General features: G+C 56.2%; 2 protein-coding genes across 2 annotated transcripts; both read left to right on the top strand.

Moving 5' to 3' along the window:
• Positions 1 to 1391: 1391 nt before the first annotated feature.
• Positions 1392 to 7874, top strand: DUSP11 (dual specificity phosphatase 11; the record flags this gene model as incomplete). The annotated part of the gene is made up of 9 exons (XM_084273967.1): positions 1392 to 1426; positions 1832 to 1907; positions 3118 to 3249; positions 3784 to 3907; positions 4368 to 4428; positions 4751 to 4797; positions 5804 to 5879; positions 6117 to 6239; positions 7417 to 7874. 9 exons carry the CDS (start codon positions 1392 to 1394, stop codon positions 7670 to 7672), a joined length of 930 nt encoding a protein of 309 aa, XP_084130093.1. The 3' UTR covers positions 7673 to 7874.
• Positions 7875 to 11663: 3789 nt separating this feature from the next.
• On the top strand, positions 11664 to 23679 carry STAMBP (STAM binding protein; the record flags this gene model as incomplete). Its single annotated transcript, XM_084273815.1, has 9 exons — positions 11664 to 11878; positions 16467 to 16542; positions 17035 to 17130; positions 17800 to 18169; positions 18773 to 18897; positions 20323 to 20460; positions 22264 to 22376; positions 22778 to 22877; positions 23003 to 23679. 9 exons carry the CDS (start codon positions 11664 to 11666, stop codon positions 23057 to 23059), a joined length of 1290 nt encoding a protein of 429 aa, XP_084129941.1. The 3' UTR covers positions 23060 to 23679.
• Positions 23680 to 23897: the final 218 nt, after the last annotated feature.

Genomic DNA, 23897 nt, shown 5'->3' with positions numbered 1-23897 from the left:
AATGACCCTTTGCTAAAGCACCTGGAGATCTGGGGTAGCAACAGGCTGGGAAGGAGAAGGGAAAGCAGGGGGAACACAGGGAGGGGAACAATCAGCCCCAGCTGGTGGTGCTCACTCACCAGCCAGGGGGTGAGATGAGTTTTCCAGGCTCAGCCAGTCCCTGCCTCACCCCCTGAGGCGGCCTCGGCTCCTTCCCAGGGCTGGATCCTGCTTGCCGGCATAGGCCGAGCGCTAATTACAGGGTTGGTTGGAAATGAGGGAGGTTCAACTTGATTTCCCCAGCGTGGGGGTGGGGGGAGCAGCCCCTGTGTGCCCAGATGGCCGCAGGGCACCCCAAGAGCCGGGTCCCCTGCTTGGCCGGGCCAGTCGATCCGGCCCTTCCCCACCATCAGCTGCCAACGCCTCCGTCCTCCCAGCATTGATGTTGATCCCTGTGGTTTCCCACCCTCTGGAAAAGGGGCTTTTTTTTCCCAGCTGGAGACGCCGACAAGCATCTTTCCAGGCTGGGCACAGGGTGCTGCTCCCCACTACCTGCCTGGGAATGAGATGTCACGGACTGGAAAATCCTGCTCTGGCTCGGCTGGGTCCTCATCCCAGGACAAAACTCCCATGGCCAGGAAAGCACAGAGCCTGAGAGGCGACTCCATGCACAGCACATGGACGTGTATGAACACGTGGTGAAGGTGCCCTGGCCTCACACGCTGGTACTGGACTGGGGAAGGATTCCCCACCCCTGTGATGCTCAGAGGGCTGGAGCAGCTCCCCTGTGGAGAGAGGCTGAGGGAGCTGGGCTGGGTCAGCCTGGAGAAGAGAAGGCTGTGGGGGGACCTCACTGCAGCCCCCCAGTCCCTGAAGGGAGCAGAGGAACAGGAGGGGAATCGGCTTGTTAAAGGGCAGAGACTGGCAGGACAAGGGGGATGGAGTGAAGCTGGAGGAGGGAAGGGGGAGAGGAGATATCAGGGGGAAGTTCTTTGCAGAGAGAGTGGTGAGGGGCTGGAACAGGCTGCCCAGAGAGGGGGTGGGTGCCCCATCCCTGGGGGTGTTCAAGGCCAGGTTGGATGGGGCCCTGGGCAACCTTGTGTAGCTCCAGGCCTGGAGGTTGGTGTCCCTGCCTGTGGCAGGGGGGTTGGAGCTCTGTGACCCTTGGGGTCCCTCCCAACCCATCCCAGCCTGGGATTCTATGATGGTACCGATACTGGTGCTGTACTGGTACCGGTACCGGTACCGGTGCCGCTCTGGGCGGTGCCCAGCCCCGTCGTTCCCACAGCCGCCGCTGGGCGGCGCCACAGCCGCGCAGCCTCCCGCGTGGGCGGGGTCGCCGCCGTGACACCCCCCCCCTGGCGAAAGCGGAAGTGACGTGCCGTTGCTCGGGGCTTGACGCCGTGGCCGCCATGGTGGGCAGGAGGGCCTTTCGCATCCCGGAGCGGTGAGCGCGGCTCTCCTGGCTGCTCCCGGCGCTTCCTCGGGGCCCGCGGCGTCCCGCGGGCTTCCCCCGGGCGCGGCGGCTGCGTGCGGCCCGCTGCTGCCGGGAGCCGCGGGGCCCGGCCGGGCTCTGAGGCCTGTGGCGTTCAGCGCGTCGCGGCGCCCGGGCAGCCGAGCTTAAGGCCTTAGGGAGGCCCCGCGCTGGGGTCTGGTGGGGCTGAAGGACCTCGGGGATGTGGGGGCTCTGAGGAACCCCGGAGCTGGGCGGGTTGGGGGCCTGCGAGGGGGGTGAGACAGTCGAGGGGCTTGCTGGGAAGGGGGGGGGGTGTCTGAGAGGCCCCAGGCCTGTGGGGGCTGCACGTCGTGGGGCCGGATCGGCGGTTTAACAGCTCCGTGCTGCTGGGTTCAGGTGGACCGACTACGTCCCGCTGGGCAGGAGGATGCCAGGCACCCGCTTCATCGCCTTCAAAGTCCCCCTGAAGCAGGTGAGTGCCTGGCTGGGGCAGAAAGAGGTGCTGGGAAGGTGTTGCTTTGTGGTTGGCAAGCAAACTCCTTCCAGAAAGCTCAGGAAAGCATCAGGAGGGCCTTTGGTTGGTTGTTTTGGCAAAGTGGGTTGTGACCTGGGGGGGAGAGGAGCACAGTGTGGTTGCTGAGGTTTGGGCAGTCAGCAGTGAGGTCACGATGATGCTCACCAGTAACAGCTTCTGGGGGGGGTGGTGGTGTTTTGGGGGATGCTGGCAGCATCACCTGGGTCCCCTGGGCACAGGGAGGGTAGGAAGGATGCTGCAGGTGATAGTGTGTACCTGGAGGTCCCTTGGACCACTGCAGGGAATGCCAGAGCTGAGTGTTGGGAGTGAAGGTTGTGTGGGGTCAGCGTGGCAGGGTCAGTGTGGTCAGGACCTGGAGGTCCCTGCTGCTGTGTGCTGCTCTGAACACAACACTTACACCTAAAACAAACTCTGTGGATCATGTATGTGGGGTTTGTGGAGCTTGGGACGTGGAGCAGTGCTGGCAGTTCGCTTCTGTTTGAGCCTAAGGCCTGTTTTACACCTTTTACCAAACAAAAGCTTCAGTTTCTGGCTGTTTGCTGTGCTGCAGTGCTTTTTCCCCCAGCCTGAAGTCACCCCTCAGCCCTGGAAGCCCTCAGTTGAGCTGTCCCAAAGCAGTGAGGGTCTGAGTGTGTTCTGGTTTGGCTCAGTGTAACTGGTGTGCAGTCATTGTCTGCCTCTTTCTCTTTGAGGGGGTGATCTTTAAGATGTTCCCTTCTTGCAAGGGCATAGAACTCTTTGAAAGAGCCCAGCAAAGGGGCACCAGGATGATGAAGGGAGTGGAACCCTTTTCTTGTGAGGAGAGGCTGGGGGAGCTGGGCCTCTTTAGCCTGGAGAAGAGGAGCCTGAGGGGTGACCTCATTAATGTCAGGAGGAAATTTCTCCCTGTGAGGGTGACAGAGCCCTGGGACAGGCTGCCCAGAGAGGATGGGGAGTCTCCTTCTCTGGAGACATTCAAACCCACCTGGATGTGTTCCTGTGGGATTCAGTCTGGGTGATGCTGCTCTGGCAGGGGGGTGGCACTGGATGAGCTCTCGAGGTCCCTCCCACCTCCTGATGCTCTGTGATTACCAGGCATGAGCCTCTTCCCACCAGCCACAACACACCTGAGTTTAACATCTGCTCTTAAAACATTGCCTTCCCTCAGAGCTTTGATCACAACCTTCACCCAGAGGAGAGGTTTTCACCTCGAGACCTCATCAAGAAAATCAAAGAGCAGAAGGAAGAGCTGGGGCTGATCATTGACCTGACGTACACAAGCCGCTACTACGGGCCAGAGGTCAGTCCTCCTCCTGCTGTGGGGAAATGAAGCTGTGTGGAAGCCCTGTACAGGCCATGTGGCACTCAGATTGTTTCCCAGGGGGTGTGAGGTGAAGTGCTGCAGACCCATCAGGATGGAGGTTTTGTCCTTGGTGAAGGACAAGCCTGGGGTCTTCGAGCCCCATTGTGTGGATGGGTTTTGTCCCAACCAGCACAACTACTGGAAAACCCTAAAGATGTGTTTTATAGTGTCTCCTGGGTGAAGAACTTTGGCTCATGGTATCAAATGTGTGGATACTTGCTTGGAAAGATGATCCATGCTCTGCATAAGCTTCATCTTCCCCAGGGAGCAAAGAGCAAGAGAAACAAAAATGCCATCAGGCTGCTCAGGAACGTTGTACTCTATCAGTCAAGGGAGTGAGGCCAAAGTTTTCTTACCCAAAACTCTTTTTGGGTTTAGTTCAAAAGCTTGGCTGCTTCTGGCTTGTGGTTTGTGTTCAATTTTAAACAGAATTGTGCTTTTTCTGGATGTTACTGACTTTCTTCCTTGCAGGAGCTCCCAGCCACGCTCTGCTACTCGAAGATCTTGACGATGGGGCATGAAATACCCAACAAACACACCATTTTCCAGTTCAAATGTGTGGTCAAAAAGTTTTTGAGAGACAACAAAGACAATGGTAAGAGTGGAGCTCCCTTGGGTCTCTGCTGCTGCTGGGAAAGGGCGCTGCAGGCTGGGGTGTTCTGATGCAGGGTGGGGATTTCTCCTGCTCCACTTGGCGTGTGACTGTCAAGGTTTGTTACGGTAAAGGAGTTTGTGCTGGCTCTCTGAGTTGAGTTTGAGGCTCCATCTGTAAATACCAATGGCTTTTTGGTAGGGGGTGTAAGCAAGTGAGCTGTTGGTGCTTCAGGAAAGGTGGGATTCCTTTTTGTGGAGCTTTGAAATGCCAGCTGCCCTGCAGCGAGCCGTGCGTGCCTGAGCTCACCAAACTCCATCAGTTAATGAGCTGAACCAGTGGTGCTGCTGAGGCAGAAGAGCACTGCTGGTGTTGTGGGGTTGTTTCTGTTTCTTTTCCACGTGTTCTGGGTGGGTTTTGGAGAGAGAGAGCTCAAAGATCCCCTGTTTCTTGTCTCTTACAGATAAACTCATCGGAGTTCACTGCACACACGGCTTAAACAGAACCGGCTACCTGGTTTGTAGGTGAGTTCTCCTTCTCCATGCTGAGTTCAGTGGTGATGTCACCTACTTCTTGTTACTCTGGGAGGAAATAGTGTTGCCCCCAAATCAAAAGTGACCCACCTAACCCCAGGCTGCCAAGGATTTAAAGCTTTTCAGCTGCAAGAAGGCTGTTGGGAGAGCTTTTCATCCCAGATTCCAGCAAACCAAATGCTGGTGTTTCATTCTGCCCTGTAAATTGAAGCTTTTAAAACATCTCAGCCACTCTTTATTTTTGAATCATTGTTAACCTGGCAATGCTTCCTTAGTTAATTGTGTAATTAGAGCTTTCTTCTAATCTGCTCAGGTACCTGATTGATGTTGAAGGCATGGAGCCACATACTGCAATAGAGCGTACGTGTGTTCTTATTCCCATTCACACCTGAGATGTTTTGTCATGGGCTGGGGGGTTTAAATGGTCAGGAGGTTTGGGCTGATCTGAGGGAGGTAACTGGAGTGGTGCTCTGTTTGTTTTCATGGAGCTGGGGACTCTGTGAAGTTGTTTGGGAGAAGGAATTAAGTTCCCCACTCTGGAGCTAACCTGGGGGTACTGAGCGCAGCCTTGTGACGGGCAGGATGCTGCCTGGACTTACCCTAGTGTGGAAGTATTGGTTGGAGGGACCAAAAAATGTCCAGGAGGGGCTGAAAAGCCATTCAGAGGGACCAGAAAATGTCCAGGAGGGGCTGAAAAGCCATTCAGAGGGACCAGAAAATGTCCAGGAGGGGCTGAAAAGCCATTCAGAGGGACCAGAAAATGTCCAGGAGGGGCTGAAAAGCCATTCAGAGGGACCAGAAAATGTCCAGGAGGGGCTGAAAAGCCATTCAGAGGGACCAGAAAATGTCCAGGAGGGGCTGAAAAGCCATTCAGAGGGACCAGAAAATGTCCAGGAGGGGCTGAAAAGCCTCTCAGAGGGACCAGAAAATGTCCAGGAGGGGCTGAAAAGCCCTTCAGAGGGACCAGAAAATGTCCAGGAGGGGCTGAAAAGCCTCTCAGAGGGACCAGAAAATGTCCAGGAGGGGCTGAAAAGCCCTTCAGAGGGACCAGAAAATGTCCAGGAGGGGCTGAAAAGCCTCTCAGAGGGACCAGAAAATGTCCAGGAGGGGCTGAAAAGCCTCTCAGAGGGACCAAAAGATCTCCAGGAGGGGCTGAAAAGCCTCTCAGAGGGACCAAAAGATCTCCAGGAGGGGCTGAAAAGCCTCTCAGAGGGACCAAAAGATCTCCAGGAAGGGCTGAAAAGCCTCTCAGAGGGACCAAAAGATCTCCAGGAAGGGCTGAAAAGCCTCTGGGGTGGCCACCTGCTCTGCAGCCCCAAAGATGCTTTGCATGGAGCATCGTTCTCACTCAGCCCTGTCTTTCCAGTATTCAACAGAGCTCGAGGGCATCCCATAGAGAGACTCAACTATATCCAGGATCTTTGCAAGAGATCTGTGAAGAAGTAAGTGGTTTTGCTTGCTGAAGTGGGTGGGTGTGCTGTGGGGGAGAGCTGCTGTGGAGCAGCAGGTGTCAAACCAGACCCCTTCCTAAAGGGGGGAAGTAGAATGGGGCAGTGGCTGAGGATGAAGGGGTGTTTCACCCTCCTCTTTCAGGGGTTTTTAAGTGTTAAAAAAAGCCAGGGGGATCACTTGGTGAATGGTTTGTGGATGCAGTGGAGTCATGGAGGATTCTTTTGAAGGAAATATGAAGCAAAGAAAGTGGACTCAGGCCCTTTCAAAGGAAAACCCGGTGCTCCAGCAGCAGCTAAAGAGCAGATGGCCAAACACCATCCCTCAAACCGAGCCACTGTAGTGCTGCCCAGGTAGGTTCTTGATTCTTGCCTCTCTGCATGCTGTAGAGCTGAGCAGAGGGGACAAAAGGAGATGTTTTCATGTTTTTTAAGACGTTGAAATTTAGCTATTTTCTTTCTCATGAGCTGCAACTCACAAGAGAGAGTGTCTGTTGCCTTCCCAGCTCTACAGTGTTGGGGAAAACCTCCTCTTTGCCTCTGAATCACACACTCACACCTGTAGACAGGGGATAACTTAACTGCCAGAGTTGGTGCTGGTTCCTGGTGGGGCTAGAAACGTTTTCAAGCTGTTTTTTAAGAGGTTGTGGGGAACAACTTGGAGTCAGGTGCCAAGTGAGGCAGCTCTTCCATGCAGGTGAGCTCTGGTCCTGGGCTGGGTGGTGGGGGAATAGTGGGTGCAGGTAAAGAGCTTTGTCTTGGCCTGAGATGTGCATCCTGAGTAGGGGAGAGCTCCAAAATCACTGAGGAGCAGATGCACTGCAGGCAGTGCCTGTTGCTTTTGGAAGGGTGATTGGTTCAGCCCCACTTGGCAGGGACAGAGAACTTGTTTCCTGCTGGGAACTTCCCTTACTGTAAAAAAATAATAACAATAAAGACTGAAAGCATCAGCATGGAGGAAGTAAGCTGCTGGCTGGGTATCCTTCCTGGGTGTTGTGTGGTTCAGGGGCTGGGGTAAGAAGGAGATTTGGGACCAGCCCTTTGGGGCTCCGTGTCTGGCAGGACTGAGCAGGGTGGTGACTTAAGATGAAGGGCCTGGAGCATCTCCCCTGTGAGGAAAGGCTGAGGAGCTGGGGCTGTTCAGCCTGGAGAGAAGAAGACTAAGGGGGGACCTTATGAATGTTTATCAATATCTGAAGTGTGGGATGCAGGGGGAAATGGGCAGCCCCTTTTCAGTGTCTGTGGGGACAGGCCAAGGGGCAATGGCTGCAAGTTGGAGCACAGGGAGTTCCACACCAACATGGGGAAGAACTTTTCCCCAGTGAGGGTGAGGGAGCCCTGGGACAGGCTGCCCAGGGGGTGTGGAGTCTCCTTCTCTGGAGAGATTCCAGCCCCATCTGGACACCGACCTGTGTGCCCTGTCCTAGGGAGCTGCTTGGGCAGGGGGTTGGACCCGATGAGCTCTAGAGGTCCCTTCCAACCCCTGTGATTCTCTGATTCTCTTGGGTCTGACTCATCCCTTTTCTTCCAGCACCAAGAAGAGCCGCAGGAGAGGTGCCAAGGCACAGCCACACCACCAGGACCTGGCACAAGGACACCAGAAGACAGAGCACAGGTGGCCCTGCAGCTTCACCATGAGGAACTGTCGGCTCTCCCTGCCCGCTCACGAGCAGCATCCTGGACTCTATTTCCCCCCCAAGAACCCCAACCTCTTCCCACCCCAGGAAAAACCACAACCAGCCAGGAAACGCAGGCGAAGGCGTAGGAAACCTGTTGTGACAGCCTAGGGAAGGTTGTACATGATACAACCCCTTGTGGGGCGTGTGCATCCTCACCCCTGCGGTGTGTCCGTCGGCGCCCGGGCGAGCGGCTCTGCCGTACCCTCCACCAGCAGTCAGGAACTGCCCGTGTAGGTGTTCTTAATCTTAACCACAGAGCTCTTCTTAAGACTTCTTCTCCTTGTTTCTTCTTTCTCCCTGCTGCTCCCCACCCTCCTTGGTGCTTTGACAAACCTCACAGCGATTATTTGCTGCTGGGTTGAATCCCACGTGGTACCGCGGGGCCAAGCTGCACCCCGTGGGGATTACCCCATCCAAAAGGGGCTCAGGATGGCCCCTTTTCACCTGCAAGGCCTTGGCTTTCATTTCCTTAATGCCTGATAAGAATGAAGATGCTCCTTGGAGTTCATTAGGTGGGTTGTGGCTGGAGTTCATTCCCACCCTGTGTAAACCCCACGCCCTGGGTTGTTCCCCACCCTGGATTGGGCTGAAGAACCCCGCAGGATCCGCCTCTCGGCGCTCAGCCGAGCTGAGGGCTGTTGGCTGGGGAACTCCGGCCTCTAGACAGCATCGTTTTGGGGTGAGAAGGGGTGTTTTCTGGCCGGGAAGGGAGCTGCGCTGCTGGGAGGGAGCTGGCCCTTTAAGGCTCGTCGCCTCCATGTGACGCCACGATGCTCCCTTAAGGGAAACAGCCGGGCGGAAGTGGAGGCGGGGGGGCGTCTACGCTGTGCGTGGACGCTGTGCGGCGGCTCCTGATTGGTTGTTGAAAGCGAGGCTGGGAGGTGCTGGCGGTTTCTCGGCGACAACCCGGAAGTGCTGAGAGGTGGCGGCGCCCTCCGGGCTGCAGGTCGGGCCCGGGCCCCGGCGGGGCCTGGGGACGGGGCGGGGGGCGGCTCGGGGGGCCGGGGGCGGCTCGGGGGGGCCGGGAGCGCCGGTCGGGGGGTTCCTTGCCTCGCCGAGGCGGCCGGGCCAGGCGGGCGCCGCGGGGACGGGGCGGGACGGGGAGCTGCCGCGTACCGGACGAGGTGAGGGGCCTGTGGGTGTCCTTCCCCTCAGGCCCTGGGGGGGCTGCGGGTGTCCTTCCCCTCGGGCCCTGGGGGGGCTGTGGGTGCCCTTCCCCTCGGGCCCTGGGGGGGCTGTGGGTGCCCTTCCCCTCGGGCCCTGGGGGGGCTGTGGGTGCCCTTCCCCTCGGGCCCTGGGGGGGCTGTGGGTGCCCTTCCCCTCGGGCCCTGGGGGGGCTGTGGGTGCCCTTCCCCTCGGGCCCTGGGGGGGCTGTGGGTGTTCTTCCCCTCGGGCCCTGGGGGGGCTGTGGGTGTCCTTCCCCTCAGGCAGTGGGCTCGGCGCTCCCCTTCCCAGCTGAGGAGGACTGGGAGCCCGCGGGGGATCGCTCTGGGGGGGGTCTCTTGCCTCTTATAGAGGGGGAGGCTGTTCTGAGGCTGCGCCTGGGGTGTTGGGTCCAGTTCTGGGCCCCTCAGCTCAGGAAGGGCGTAGAGATCCCTGAAAGAGCCCAGCACAGGGGCACCAAGGTGATGAAGGGAGTGGAACCCCTTCCTCGTGGGGAGAGGCTGGGGGAGCTGGGCCTGTTTAGCCTGGAGGAGCCTGAGGGGTGACCTCATTAATGTCTATAAATACATAAAGGGTGAGAGGCAGGAGGCTGGAGCCAGGCTCTGCTCAGCGATGGCAGCGACAGGACAAGGGGCAACGGGCACAAGCTGGAGCAGAGGAAGCTCCATGGGAATGTCAGGAGGAACTTTTTCTCCCTGTGAGGGTGGCAGAGCCCTGGGACAGGCTGCCCAGAGAGGTTGGGGAGTCTCCTTCTGTGGAGACATTCAGACCCACCTGGATGTGTTCCTGTGGGATTTAGTCTGGGTGGTGCTGCTCTGGCAGGGGGGTGGCACTGGATGATCTTTCAAGGTCCCTTCCAACTCCTGATGCTCTGTGATTCTGTGGTCTCCCCCACACTCCCTTGTAGGGGAAGGGCTGTGGGAGTTCTGGACGGCTCTGGTTTGGGGAGTGAGGGGGAAAGTTTTCCCCTCTCCATGTGGGGAATGGCTGGGAAGGGGGTGTCTGTAGTTTGGGGGGTGGCAGCTTGGAAAGGTGGTTTGGGAACTTTCTCTGAGGGGTGTGGTGGGAATGAGGAGGAGATGCAGGTTGTGGGCACTGGGGTTGTAGTGTGTGAGCAGTGTCTTCCCTTGGAGCAAAAGGACTGTGGAACTTAGCAGGGGGGCTTTGGTTTGGGGAGGTGACAGGGAGCCCTGACATGGGAGGGAGGAGCAGCTGAGACCCCTTTCAGCCCCGTGGTGGGAGCACCAGTGAGGAGGAGCTGAACTGAGCACTCTGGCATGGTAACCTCCAGCAGCACCGAATCCCACAGCCTTTATTTAGGGCAAGAGGCCTGTGGGAACCCCCTCCAGAATGTGGGCCTGCCCTAAAAAGGGGCGGCTTCTGCTTCAAGGTAACCCCAGAAAGACAACTCCTCCACAACTTGAGATCCTCAGCTGATCCTTAGAGATCCTTAGCTGAGCCTGGGACCTTTCCCCCACTTAGGAAGGAGCTGTGGTAAACCCTGAGTTGCTGGGAGGCTTGGGAAGCCTCTGGATGCAGCACTGGGATTCCATAGGGAGTTTAACCCTTACACTGCTCCAGGGTGGCTTTTCCAGAGGAAAACTGCTGGTGGTGTAGGGAGAAGAGCATTGCAGAGGGCTCCTGGGCTTGCTGCTCCTCAAACAGTCCCAGTGCTTTGAATTTACCAGTTTGTGCCATGGGGCTGTGGGCAAGAAGGTGTTTGCTGGAGCTGAGCAGGAGGCAGACACAGGGATCAGGTCGAGGTGCATTCCTGGGGTGATGGGTGTGCCTCTTGTGGCACAGGAGAGAGAGAGGGAGAGATTGCACCCAGGCAGGAGTAATTTGGGATGGAGCTTGTGGGTAGGGACAGATCTGCTGAGCAGCTGGGCTGGAAGCAAAGGCCTTCAGCTCAGTGCTCACTGCAGTGTGAGCAGCCCTGTGTAAAGCCACTCTGCTCAAGGCCAAATGAAACACTTTGGCCTCTTGCCAGCGCTGGTTTTATGGTGTGGAGAGACAACTGGGAAGGCAGCATTGCTTCAGGTGGTGTCTGGGTGGGTCAGACACCAGTTACTAAGGACTGAACTCCAATTTGTGACTGTTGTTCACATGGTAAAGGTAAATGGCCAAGCAGGGTGCCCAGAATGAGCTGGGCTTGTCCCAGATTCCTCAGGACCTGGCTTGGCTCGTGCATTAAATGCCTTCCTGCTGAGGTGGGGTGATTCCTACTGAGGAGAGACAGACCTGAGGAGGCTGGATGAGATCACCGAATCACAGGGGTTGGAAGGGACCTCCAGAGCTCATGGAGTCCAACCCCCTGCCAAAGCAGCTCCCTAGGACAGGGCACACAGGTCGGTGTCCAGATGGGGCTGGAATCTCTCCAGAGAAGGAGACTCCACACCCCCTGGGCAGCCTGTCCCAGGGCTCTGGTGCTCTGTTTCTGGAACTGGAGCAGCTCCCCTACGGAGAGAGGCTGAGGGAGCTGGGCTGGGTCAGCCTGGAGAAGAGAAGGCTGTGGGGGGAGCTCATTGCAGCCTTCCAGTCCCTGAAGGGAGCAGAGGAACAGGAGGGGAATCAGCTTGTTAAAGGGCAGAGACTGGCAGGACAAGGGGGATGGAGTGAAGCTGGAGGAGGGAAGGGGGAGAGGAGATATTAGGGGGAAGTTCTTTGCAGAGAGAGTGGTGAGGGGCTGGAAGGGGCTGCCCAGAGAGGGGGTGGGTGCCCCATCCCTGGGGGTGCTCAAGGCTGGGTTGGATGGGGCCCTGGGCAACCTTGTGTAGCTCCAGGCCTGGAGGTTGGTGTCCCTGCCTGTGGCAGGGGGGTTGGAGCTCTGTGACCCTTGGGGTCCCTTCCAACCCAGACCAGTCTGTGATCTTATGACCAAGACCTTGGTTTTCCTCCCCTCACAGAGTCCCTGAGCCTGGCAGTGGGGCTGTTGATGTGTGTGGCCATGCCTGACCAGCCCAACGCCAGCCTCCCGCCCGAGGAGCGCGTCCGGAGGCTGATCCAGGCGGGAAGCGCCGTGGAAGTGAACGAGGACGTCCCGCCGCGCCGCTACTACCGCTCCGGGGTGGAGATCCTCCGCATGGCAACTGTCTACTCAGAGGAAGGCAACATGGAGCACGCCTTCATCCTCTACAACAAGTACATCACGTAAGAGCAGCGCTGCTTCCCTTCCACATCACACACACCCCCCCCTCCTCTTCCTCCATCCCAAGGGCTCCTGGGTTTTGGGGGGGGGTTTGTGTGTTTTGAGTGTGTGTGGACACGGTGAGGTTTTGCTGAGGTGGAGGAACTGGGTTCTGTCCACAGCTCTGGGTTATCCCAGGGGTGGAGAGACAAGTGGTTGAACGGAGCTGGAGGTGTGTAGAGGTGGGAGGTGTGAGCTCAGGCATGCTGCTCGCCTCTCCACTGGAGGTTTGTGGAAGCTCTTTGCAAAACAGGGCTGATGAAGGGCCTGGAGCATCTCCCCTGTGAGGAAAGGCTGAGGGAGCTGGGGCTGTTCAGCCTGGAGAGAAGAAGACTAAGGGGGGACCTAATTAATGTTTGTCAATATCTAAAGGATGGGATGCAGGGGGAAATGGGCAGCCCCTTTTCAGTGTCTGTGGGGACAGGACAAGGGGCAATGGCTGCAAGTTGGAGCACAGGGAGTTCCACACCAACATGGGGAAGAACTTTTCCCCAGTGAGGGTGAGGGAGCCCTGGGACAGGCTGCCCAGGGGGTGTGGAGTCTCCTTCTCTGGAGAGATTCCAGCCCCATCTGGACACTGACCTGTGTGCCCTGTCCTAGGGAGCTGCTTGGGCAGGGGGGTTGGACCTGATGAGCTCTCCAGGTCCCTTCCAACCCCTGTGATTCTGTGATTCTATGATCTTGTGTGGCTCTGCTAGCAGAGGCTCCTGGCAGCAGGAGGGAGCTTTCAGCTCTCCGTGTGTGGAAGCTTCCTGGCGTGTTACCACCACAGAAGGGCTAGATTAGCCTTGATTGTGGCTAGGTTGGCCATGACATCATACAAACTGGCATGGATCCATGGCCAGGGATCTTGGTGTCATGTATCTGCCTGGAAAGGATCTGGCTGGTTGCTGGTTTCTCTAATAAATGGGCTTTGGAGGAGTAGCCTGCTTTACTCTTAGGCTACTACAGCCTTTTACGGACAGCAGCGAGTTCCTCCTTCGGGTGCAGTGACTGGGTGTAGGTTTTACTTTACATCTCAAAGTATATAATCCACACCCAGCCCCCTCCCCTCCCCAAACATCCCCTCCCCTCCCCAAAAATCCCCTCCCCAAACGTCCCCCCCCTCCCTGAGCCCTCAGCAGGAGGGATGTGGGAAGAATTCTGCCTCCAAAGAACCCCATCCTGATCACCCGGCGAGGTTTTGGGATACTGAGCACCCTTCTAGAGAGCCCCAGGTCGTGTGTAAACCCAACCAAGACCCTGTTTGGTGTGTCAGCTGCAGAGCCACGTCATTCTTGTCATCATCTCCTCAGCTGGCCAGAAACAAAACCATCTTGGGTCTGAAAACCCCACTGCTGTGCCGACACCGTGACGGCCTGTCAGCTTCTGGACTGTGTCTGAGCAGCCCCCCAAAGGAGTGGAGCAGGAGGCATGCACCTCTAGCTGTGCCTGTCAGGGGTTTAAAGGGCTGAAAGTTGTGATCCTCAGAAAATATCCCAATGGCACAGCCTTGTCTTGTTTCTGTAGGGTTTTGGCCCAAAGCCCATCCCTCTCCCTTTCACCCAGCACAACTCGGGTAGAGTCTCTGCTGTGCCCGTGCTGCCTGCTGATCCAGAAGGTGATTGGCACCTCTGGGGGTATTTTCTGGCCCTGCCCCTTAAATCCAACACATTTTTCTCTGGTTAGCTTTGCTTCCTGCCTTTGCACTTCCTGAGCTTTTATGGGCATTGTAGTGTACCCCGGGAGGCTGCCCAGGGAGCTGGGAAGTGTAAACCCTTGGGAAGGTTTCCAGGCTGGTTACGTAGCTGAGGCCAAAGGAGAAGCTCTTTAAACAAATGAACTAAAAGCACCTTCCTTAGAGCAGTGAGTGGTAGGTGCTGGTGGGTTTGCTCTCCAGCAGCTTGTGGGCTTTACATTGCCCTGGCTGCTGGGCTGCCAGGAAGGTGAAGAAGCCTTCCCTCAGGGCTGTGATTTCTCAAGTGCTGATGGATAGGAGCTGTTGCCCTGGATTATCTGAAGATACAGTTTGACTGTGACTGTGTCACTTCCTCAAAGGAATCTGTCAAGCTGTAGCACAAGCTGTAGGCTTGATGCAGGGGGATTTTCTAGCTGTCCTTCCCCAAGGGCATGAGCCAGAAGGCAAGAGCTGGGTGCTGGTAGCTGGAGTCTCTCCTGGGACTTGTTCTGCTCTCTCCTTTCTAGAAACAGGACTGGGAGTCTTTCCCCAGAGCTTCTGCCTGCATCTGCAGCCAGAGCTGTGGCTGTGGTTTCTCAGAGCCCAGCTCCCTGCCAGAGCATATGGCTTAGAGCAGTTGCTTTCCACATCAGGCTGTGCCTTCAGGAGCTTTTATCCTGTGTGTCTTGTCACCTTGTAAGACACCTGCCTACTTATCTTCTACACCAGCCTCTTCCATGACGATCTGAGTGGCTGCTCTCCAGGAGTCCCCATCAGGCACGCTGGGTTTGATTTAGCTAGAGCCAAATAAGAAAGGCAAAAAAAAAAGTATATATATTAAAAAAAGCCCAAAGCCATGAATTTTCTGGGCCTTGTGGTTTGCCTGCATGGCTGTGAGCTGCTGGGATTGGCTCTGGGGGGTTGTGTGGGGTGTTCCACAGGACTCAGGCTTGGCGTGCGTGCTGTAGCAGTGCTTAAAAATAGCCTGTGATGGGGCTGCTGAGTGCCAAACAGCTGCTGCTCGTAGTGGACTCAGGAGCAGGAGGAGGTTTGAACCAGCCCAGAACTCCTGGTGTTTCGGGCTTGCCAAGCCTCAGCTGGGCTGTTGGTAGGAAATGTGAACCGTTCCTGCCCTTCCTCTGCCTCCATCCCCTCCCTGCTGCTGCCTGGTCTTGCCCCAGAGTTTTCCTCTGGCTTCTTCCTCTCATCCTGCTGCCCACTTTCCCCACCCACCCCCCCCCCAACAACACCCACTTCCTGACTTGTGGAAACCCAGCTGTCTCTGCTGGTTTTTTCCATCCTCTCCAGGCCAGCATCTGCTCTTAATCCTTCTTAATTAATCCCTTCCATTTTAATCTGCTAGCTGTTGGCAAGGATCACAGCCTTGTTTTGTCTCTTCGGCACAGTGACCTACTTCACAACCACCAGCAGGCAGCGGGGACCTTGCTGGTGCTTCGGCTTCTCCGTAGCTCCAGGCTCTGACGTGGTTTGTGTTGATCCTGTGGTCTCTGGCAAGAGCATCCTCACGCTCTTCCCTGGTAACCAGGAGCGTTCAGGGCTTGCAAAAAAAGCCCTTCCTTTTTTTTTTTTCCCCAGAGGACTGAGGTTTTGAAGCAGCTGGGCTCATTTACTGCACACACAGAGAGGCTCCTCAATGTGCAAAGCATTCTCAGTCTGTCCCCTCTTGAGTTTTTTTTCCCCCTCTTGGTGCTGCTTTGCTTTGTTTGTGCTGCCCTGTGGGATGCAGTCTGGTCCTTGCTACCCTTCTGCCTTGTGCCTGGGCATGAGAGCATCCTCCTTCAGGTGCTGAAGCAGCGTAGCAAAGAGCTGTGAAGAAGGGCAGGGTTGATTTGGGGTCAGTTGGGGGTATTTTTTGGTATTATGCTCTCAGCCTTTGTGGACACTCAGAGCAAGGACAGCTTTGCTTGCAGGAGATGAGCACCAAGCTGAGCTCACTGTGAGCTCACCCTGAGCACACAGTCAGCTAGTGTGCCACTGGAAACTCGTTCTCAGAGGTGACCCAAGCTTAGGGAGCCTCACAGAGCTGAGACAGAGTGACATTGCCCTGTGCTTTCAGGCTTTTTGCCTTGTTCTAGTAGTCCTTCCCTGCAGCTTCACCACTGCATCTTGCAGAGCTCCCTGGAAGGGAGGTGGGCACAGTGACTCTGTAGAGAAGCTGAAGATTAACCTGTTTGTAGTCGTGCTGGGTGTGTGGTGGTAGCAAGTTCTGCCTGAATTTCCCTCCCAGAAGCCTGCAGAGAAACAGCCCAGCTGCCTGAAATACCACCCCGACCTCCTGGGGCGTTCAGACCGCGGGCCAGAAGGTCTCTGCTGGGGCTGGCAGGGACTCACTTTTACCTTACCCACCACTTTTCTCTTTCCAAGGTCCCTGTGAAGTGCACAGACAGTTTGTTCCCCCCTCTGGGAGGACAGTGTGAGCACTGAGTCAGCCAAGTCCTTGAGCTTGGGTGTAAATCCCCTCGGATGCTCGCAGAGGGGTAGGCAGGTGCCCAAGGACCTTCCTGAATCGCTGCCAGTGTCCTTGGTGGTTTAGACCAGTTTATTAATGTTTCTGTTCAAAACAAATATATTTATCCCTGAGGATCATCTCCAAAGTCCAGGTGGAAGAAAAATCTCCTGTGTAAGGTGCACCCCTGGGACTGAGCAAGGTCTCCTGTGTGTCCTGAAGAGCTTGGAAGGCCGTTATGTGAGGGAGGGGTTCCTGCAGAAGGGCAAATGACTGTCCTGATCCAGGTGGGGGGAGCCCAGGGAGGTGACAGAGCAAGGGGACAGCGCTGGAGGGGAATGATCTGTAGCCCTAAAATGCTGCTTACTGTCCTGTGTGTGTCCCTCTGCTGTGACTCAGGAATGCTGCTTCTCTCCTGTGTTGACAGGCTCTTCATCGAGAAGCTGCCGCAGCACCGCGATTACAAGACAGCTGTCATACCTGAGAAGAGGGAGACAGTGAAAGTGAGTAGTAGCATTGCAAAGGCTTTGACAGCTGCTGTCAGAAAAGTTTTGGGGTCAGTGACCTTGTTTTTTCCTGGCTCTGGGATGGGTGATCCCAGAGGGAAGCCTTGGCTTGACCCAGCAGTCCTGACCCTTCGGGAGTTACAGTTTTGGGGGGGTTCTTACCCCACTCTATGTGCCCTGTGCTGGCTGTGCTTGTCCCACTTACCTTCTGTGGAGTGTCTGTCCTTTCCTGTTATGCTCCCTGCTTTGTAAAGACCCTCTGTCTTTTCCATGTGTGGTGGCTGGATGCCCAACGTGGTTGGTGGCTTGAGCAGCAAAGGACAACGCTGCCCAGGCTCTTGCTCATGGTGCTGTCTGTGCTGCCTGGCTGCAGCCTGTGGCTGTATAATCTCTGGGTGCTACATGTCCACTGACTCTTGTGTCTCTTTGGGTCTTGTTTTTCTTACCTTGGGGCTATTGCAGTCTTATGATCATGCTTCCTCCCTCCAGAAACTGAAAGAAGTTGCCTTCCCTAGAGCTGAAGAGCTCAAGAAGGAGCTGTTAAAGAGGTACGCCAAGGACTATGCTAAGTACCAGGAGCAGAAGGTGAGTGAGAGGAGACTGGAGGCCCTTGCTCTCCAGAAGACACACCCTCAGCTGCAAAGGGTTTGGCAGAGGGCAGGTCTCCAGGGCTCCCTGGGTGCTCTGAAATGTGAGGTGGGGGTAATTCCAGCTTGCAGGGTCCAGCCTGTCCCATTCAGGTGTCTGCTGCCGTTATGCAGGTGAATGTGTCCCAGATGTCCCTGCATCTCTTCCCGTTGTGTATCCTGGAGGCAGACTGAGCTGGGACTGTCATTTCATGGGTTCTTTCTCTTTGTCCCAACATGAGCTTGAGGTCTTACAATCTGGAAACTCTGGGAAAAGTGTGGGCAAGGGTCTGGGTTCTGTGGGCAAAGCAGGAAACACTGCAGTCCCTTGCTCCACAGGCAAGCACGATTTTAGAGATGGGATAGAGGGAAATCCACCTGGAATTATACTTCTGTGAAAGAGGCTGAGTAAGGCAGCAGTTTGACAGCCCTGGGCTGGCTGGCTTTCCTGATGGAAGTGCAGATCTTGTGTTTTATGGACTGAAGCTTGCTTCCTGATTACCTTTTGGTGCAACCTTTAGACATACTCTGGCACTGCTGAGGGTGTGCAGTGCATAAGCTTTGTATTCTGCTCAGGGGTTAGTGTTCCCACCGTTGGCTGATGTCCCTTGGGGTATTTCTCTTGCAGAAGGAGGAGGAAGAGGAATTTGCACGCAGGTTGGCTTTGCAGCAGCAGCTGGAGGAGGAGAAGAATCGGGTGGCCCTGATGAAGCAGCAGCAGGCAGAGCAGGAGCAGTTTCATGCCTTTGAGGAGATGATTCGACGCCAGGAGTTGGAGAAGGAACGTCTGAGGATAGTGCAGGAATTTGGAAAGCCAGAGCCAAGTCCTGAGGCTCTGGATGGACCCCTCATCCCTGGTGTGGAAAAGCCCCCAACTGACCTAATCCCGAAGGTCTCTCCAGTTCACCCTGCAAGTCCATCAGCTGGGACTGTCTCATCCAGACCTCCTCTTGTGGACAGATCTTTGAAGCCCAGTGCTTTGGGGAGCACAGAAAACAGTTAGTACATCTCAGGGCACCCTTTTTTCTTGCTGGGGCTGAGCTAAACATGGGTGAAGAACTGATTTCTCTGGCAGGCTCTTGGCAGTATCTGATCACAGCTCCATCCCTTCTGCAGGGTTTGGCTTTCCAAGACGCTGGATGTTCTCTCTGGTGACCAGTAAGGGTTTGCAGGGCTGGGGAGAACTGTCTGCTTTCAGCAATCAGCCCCCCACGCTTCTCCAGCCCAGTTTCTCTGTTGCTTTAGAGTCTACAACCTATTTGGCTTTCCTAGACCCAAATACTTGTTGGAAATAGGGGTTCAGGGCTAGGCTGACCGAATTCTCCTGCCAAATACAGCACCAAACCAGTGATTCAGACACTTGCAAATGACTGGTTCTTGACCAGTGACACTGGTCTCTTTCTTTCTACTTGTCCCTCTTTTGAAAGTGTCCTTTATGAAGTGTCACAGTGACTTCATTTACCTGTGACTGCTTTCATGAGGCTACATGTTAGCACAGTTAATGTTTCCAGCCCAGTCCCTTCAGATGCTGAGCCAAGGGAATGTTTTCTCCAGCCTCCCTGACTGTCACTCCTCACTGTGCTCCCCTTCTCCCTCACCAGGTACCAGTGTGGATGTCCTTCGCCAGGTCATCGTCCCGAGGGAGCTCTGCCAGAAGTTCCTCCAGCTGGCTGATGCCAACACAGTCCGGGGTGTGGAGACGTGTGGGATCCTCTGTGGTAAGCTGGTAAGGTGGTCATCCTAATTAAGCCACTGGGAAGTGGTGGTGGTGGTGGGAAGCTTTGATCAAGGAGCACAAGAGCTTTGAAAATCACTAGAGGACCCTGATTTTTGCCATGGAAGGAAGTAGTGTGGTGTCATCAAAGGCTGGGGTTTCGTGTGCAAGAAGGGACCCCAAGGGTCACAGAGCTCCAACCCCCCTGCCACAGGCAGGGACACCAACCTCCAGCCTGGAGCTACACAAGGTTGCCCAGGGCCCCATCCAACCTGGCCTTGAACACCCCCAGGGATGGGGCACCCACCCCCTCTCTGGGCAGCCTGTTCCAGCCCCTCACCACTCTCTCTGCAAAGAACTTCCCCCCTAATATCTCATCTCACCCTTCCCTCCTTCAGCTTCACTCCATCCCCCTTGTCCTGCCAGTCTCTGCCCTTTAACAAGCTGATTCCCCTCCTGTTCCTCTGCTCCCTTCAGGCACTGGAAGGCTGCAATGAGGTCCCCCCACAGCCTTCTCTTCTCCAGGCTGACCCAGCCCAGCTCCCTCAGCCTCTCTCCATAGGGGAGCTGCTCCAGCCCTCTGATCATCCCTGTGGCTCCTCTGACCCCTCTCCAACAGCCCCACATCTTCCTTGTGTTGGGCCCCAGCTCTGGACACAGGACTCCAGCTGGGGAGGGCAGAGCAGAGAGGGACAATCCCCTCCCTGTCCCTGCTGCCACCCCTCTGCTGATGGAGCCCAGGATCCCATCACCCTTCCCAGCTGCAAGAGCCACTGCTGGCTCATGTTAAGTGTCTCATCCACCAGAATCCCCAAGCATCAGGGATAAACTGCCTCTCCTTTTTTTTGCACCAGGCTGTGCAAACGCTGCCTGGAGATGGTTAATTCTTCCCCAAAATATAAAATACATGTGCACAGGTTTCTATTGGCAGCTCTTGGCTCTCCCCAGAGTCACCTGGGGCTGCTTTGCTTGCAGAAATTCACTTTGAAATGAAGTTGGTTTGATGTAGCAGCTTTCTGCAGTTCAGCTGCTTCCAGACACTGGGTGATTATTTGATTAGAAGGCATCATCTCTTAATGAGTGGAGGGATTTGCTTTTGGTTGGGTGTCTGGGACTCCTCTGAGCTCCTGTGGGTGTTCCACACGGCAGGGAAAAATGGAATAGGAAGCTGTGGGTCATGCTCAGCCTTGGAAAATCCTCCAATTCCTTTGTCAGTAAGTTGTGGTTACCATTCTGTGACCTGTAAACGGATGGTAGGTGAGTCCATGGGCTTGTTTCCAAACCTCCTGTATCCCCTGGCTGGGCTCCTGAGTGATGAATGTAGAAATGCAGCATTCCCAAAGTTTAGGAAATTACCTTTGTGCCAGTGGGCAGTGGCAGCATGTCCTGCTTGGGGGTGTCCTGGGAGGGTGACAGCCTCCCTGTGCTGCCTTGCAGATGAAGAACGAGTTCACGATAACCCATGTCATCGTTCCCAAGCAGCATGGAGGTCCTGACTATTGCAACACGGAGAATGAGGAGGAGCTCTTCATGATCCAGGATCAGCACAGCCTCGTGACGTTAGGCTGGATCCATGTGAGTCTCAATCCTGCTTCACATCCTTGTGTTCAGCTGGGAGGGAGCGGGGTGCGTGGAGCAGGCTTGGTGGAGGAATTACTGGAGGAGAGGGTGTGGAGCATCCAATCTCTGGTTGGATTTCTCCCTCTGGCACAGTCTCTGTTGCTGTGTTACTTTAGGTCCTTTCCTAAAGCACCAGGCCCTTTGAGGGTGGGGTGTTGGGCATGAAGCTCTTGTTTCCTTCAGCTAAAAGCTGGCTGTGGGGGCTCGGTCGGGGCACCCCGAGCTCTGGCAGCTCGGTCGGGGCACCCCGAGCTCTGGCAGCTCGGTCGGGGCACCCCGAGCTCTGGCAGCTCGGTCGGGGCACCCCGAGCTCTGGCTACAGGGGTCTGTGGGGGCACCCCGAGCTCTGGCTGCGGCGGCTCGGTCGGGGCACCCCGAGCTCTGGCTGCGGCGGCTCGGTCGGGGCACCCCGAGCTCTGGCTGCGGCGGCTCGGTCGGGGCACCCCGAGCTCTGGCTGCGGCGGCTCGGTCGGGGCACCCCGAGCTCCGGCTGCGGGGGCTTTGTGGGGGCACCCCGAGCTCCGGCTGCAGCAGCTCTGGCAGGGCACCCTGAGCTCTGGCTGCAGTGGCTTGGTCGGGGCATCCCAAGTTCCAGCAGTTTGGTCAGAGCACCCTGAGCTCTGGCAGCTCTGGCAGGGCACCCCAAGTTCTGGCTGCAGCAGCTCTGTGGGGGCACCCTGAGCTCTGGCAGCTCCGGCAGGGCACCCCAAGTTCTGGCTGCAGCAGCTGTGTGGGGGCATCCTGAGCTCTGGCAGCTCCGGCAGGGCACCCCAAGTTCTGGCTGCAGCAGCTCTGCGGGGGCACCCTGAGCTCTGGCAGCTCTGACAGGGCACCCCAAGTTCTGGCTGCAACGGCTCTGTGGAGGCACCCTGAGCTCTGGCAGCTCCAGCAGGGCACCCCGAGCTCCAGCTGCAGTGGCTCCATTGGGACACCCCGAGCTCTGGCTGTCAGCACCGGGGCCTCTCTCGTGATGCAGCCCCGTAGCAACGCTGCTCCTGGCAGGCAGCTGCGTGCTGCTCTGCCGTGGGCTGTGCCAGTTGCAGATTCCTCCGCTGGCTGCAGCGCTGCCCTGCTGCCTGTCCCCACGGAGCCTTTGGCAGTCGGATGGGTGCCAAGGAAAACGTTTGGTGCTGCTGAGTAATCTCTCGAAAGCAGCAGCTGCCTCGCAGCCTTTTGACAAATAAATGCCTGCTGCGTGTGCCTGATACGTGCAGGGTGTCTGCTCTTTGGTGTTAACTCTTCAGTGTCGGTCCTGCAGCATCCAGGGGAGCTTCAAGGATCCTTTTCACCCTTCTCCTGGTCTTGGGAGCAAAGAAACTTAAGGAGCAAACAGGGAAAGAGCATCTGGGAAGAGTTAGGCTGTGAAATCTAGCTGCGAGGCAGTGGGTGTGATGGTCCAGCCCTTGGCTGCCTTGGTGGAACATGGTCTCTTGAAGAGCCTTGGCAGTGTGACGTGCCGGTGATGCTGCGCCCCGGGGTGTGAGGTGCCCTGTGGGGAGGCGTGCAGGAAAGCAAGGCCAGTATTGTGCCATACTGGGACTCTCTGTGGGATGTGGCTGGGAATGCACAGCTCCTCCTGTGGCTTTTCCAAATGGAAAAGGAGATCTGATGGTTTTGGAGCCATCCAAAACCGTTTCCAGGGTGGAAGCATGTCCTCTGTGCCATCTGAGGAGTGCATCTCCTTTACTAGAACCTTCTGGCAGGCGTGGTCCCTTCGGACTCCTCCACTTCCCCTCTCTCCTGTTTCCCCTGTTCCAGACTCACCCCACACAGACAGCCTTCCTCTCCAGCGTGGACCTGCACACACACTGCTCCTACCAGATGATGCTGCCAGAGTCCATTGCTATTGTGTGTTCTCCCAAATACCAGGAGTAAGTACAGATGTGGGGTAGGGAAAGCTGCCCTGAAGGTTGGGCAAGGAGGGTCTGGCCTCTTTGGAGGGTGCTGAAGGGCTGTTTGCCATGACCCTTCTGCTGTTACATCCACAAAGGGGGAATGAAATGTCAAGTCACACAATGAAAGCTTTACCAGAAGAGTGTGGGTGATTCAATGGCTTTTCTGAGCTGGTTTGGGGGGGCCATACATGAGCTGGGGGGTTACCCATGAGAGTAGATGGGGCTGCAGCCACAGGGCTGGGCAGAGGAGCGTCCTGCAACATGTGTGTCTGCTCTTACTCAAGATGAGCAGGCTCAAGCGTGGCCCTTGAGACACAGGGAGGTGCTTGTATCCCTGGAGGCTTGAGCTACAGGGAGCTTGTGTGTGTTTGCTCTAGGACGGGGTTTTTCAAGCTGACAGAGCATGGCCTGGAGGAGATATCGTCCTGCCGGCAGAAGGGATTCCACCCGCACTCCAAAGACCCCCCTCTCTTCACTGTAAGTCACCTCAGGAGACAGAGGGGGTTGTGGGGACTGTGTTTCAGCTTATTACATGCTTCACTTAAATTTGGGAACAGCTGAAATTGAACACCCTGTCCCCTCTCTCTTCTCCTCTCTTCCAGACCTGCAATCATGTGTCAATAGTGGAGAGAGACGTGGTCGTGATGGATCTCCGATAAGCCTCTTGCCTTAACCACTTCCAGAGAACCAGCTCCTTCCTTCTAGGCCTAGGGTTTACTTTGTTTCCCTCATGTAGCAGATGATTTCTATGGTGTAGTGGTCATTCTTCCCATTCCTCCTCCACCAACCGTGGTGAAACCAGTGCCCTGAGCTCAGCAGGAGCACGTGAAACCTCAGTGCCTGGCTGGTGAAGCAGTGCTGAGGTTCGAGGTGTGGATGAAGGCTCACTGGAAACTCAAAGACAGAACCTAACACTGAAGCAAGTTATTTAATACTCTCATCTGTGGCTTGAACAGCTGATTTTTGGGGGGGGGTTCCCTGTGATTTGCTGTGAACTGTGAGGTACGGAAACCTCTTCAGCTGCTTTCCAAAGGGGCATTTGCCCAAATGAACCCGTGTTTTGTTGTGCCCCTCCCTCTGGGCTGCTGTGGTCTCAGTGCAGCTGACTGGAGTAGATAAGTCTTTGCTATAAAGATTAAACCTTCCTAACCCCTTTCACCCCATGCAAGAGCTTATTGCTGCTGAGCCAGGGTGAGTCCTGCTGGGTCTTGGCCCAGTGGGGTAAGAAGGGGCCTATCCTTTGGGAACCCCCCTCTTTGAGCATTTCAGGGGAGGAGGTACTTGGATGTGGCTCTGCTTTGCTCAAGCTGCTTCGTTCCAGCAGTGGTGAGGGATGTCTGGTTACTTTATTCCTCTTCCTGGGTGTGGGATCCCCTCTGGCCTGGTGAGGGTTTGGTGGTGGTATCACCGTGGAGGTGGCACTTGGTTGCTTGGCTGTGCTGCCCTGTGAAGGCTCTGCAAGGCTCTCTCCTCTCCAGGACAGGACTCCAGCAGCTT

This window comes from Gallinula chloropus (genome assembly GCF_964237585.1).
Source record: "Gallinula chloropus genome assembly, chromosome: 21".
NCBI classification, from domain to species: domain Eukaryota; kingdom Metazoa; phylum Chordata; class Aves; order Gruiformes; family Rallidae; genus Gallinula; species Gallinula chloropus.
Note: the sequence above shows the minus strand (reverse complement) of the source record. Positions and strands in the feature narration are given on the sequence as shown.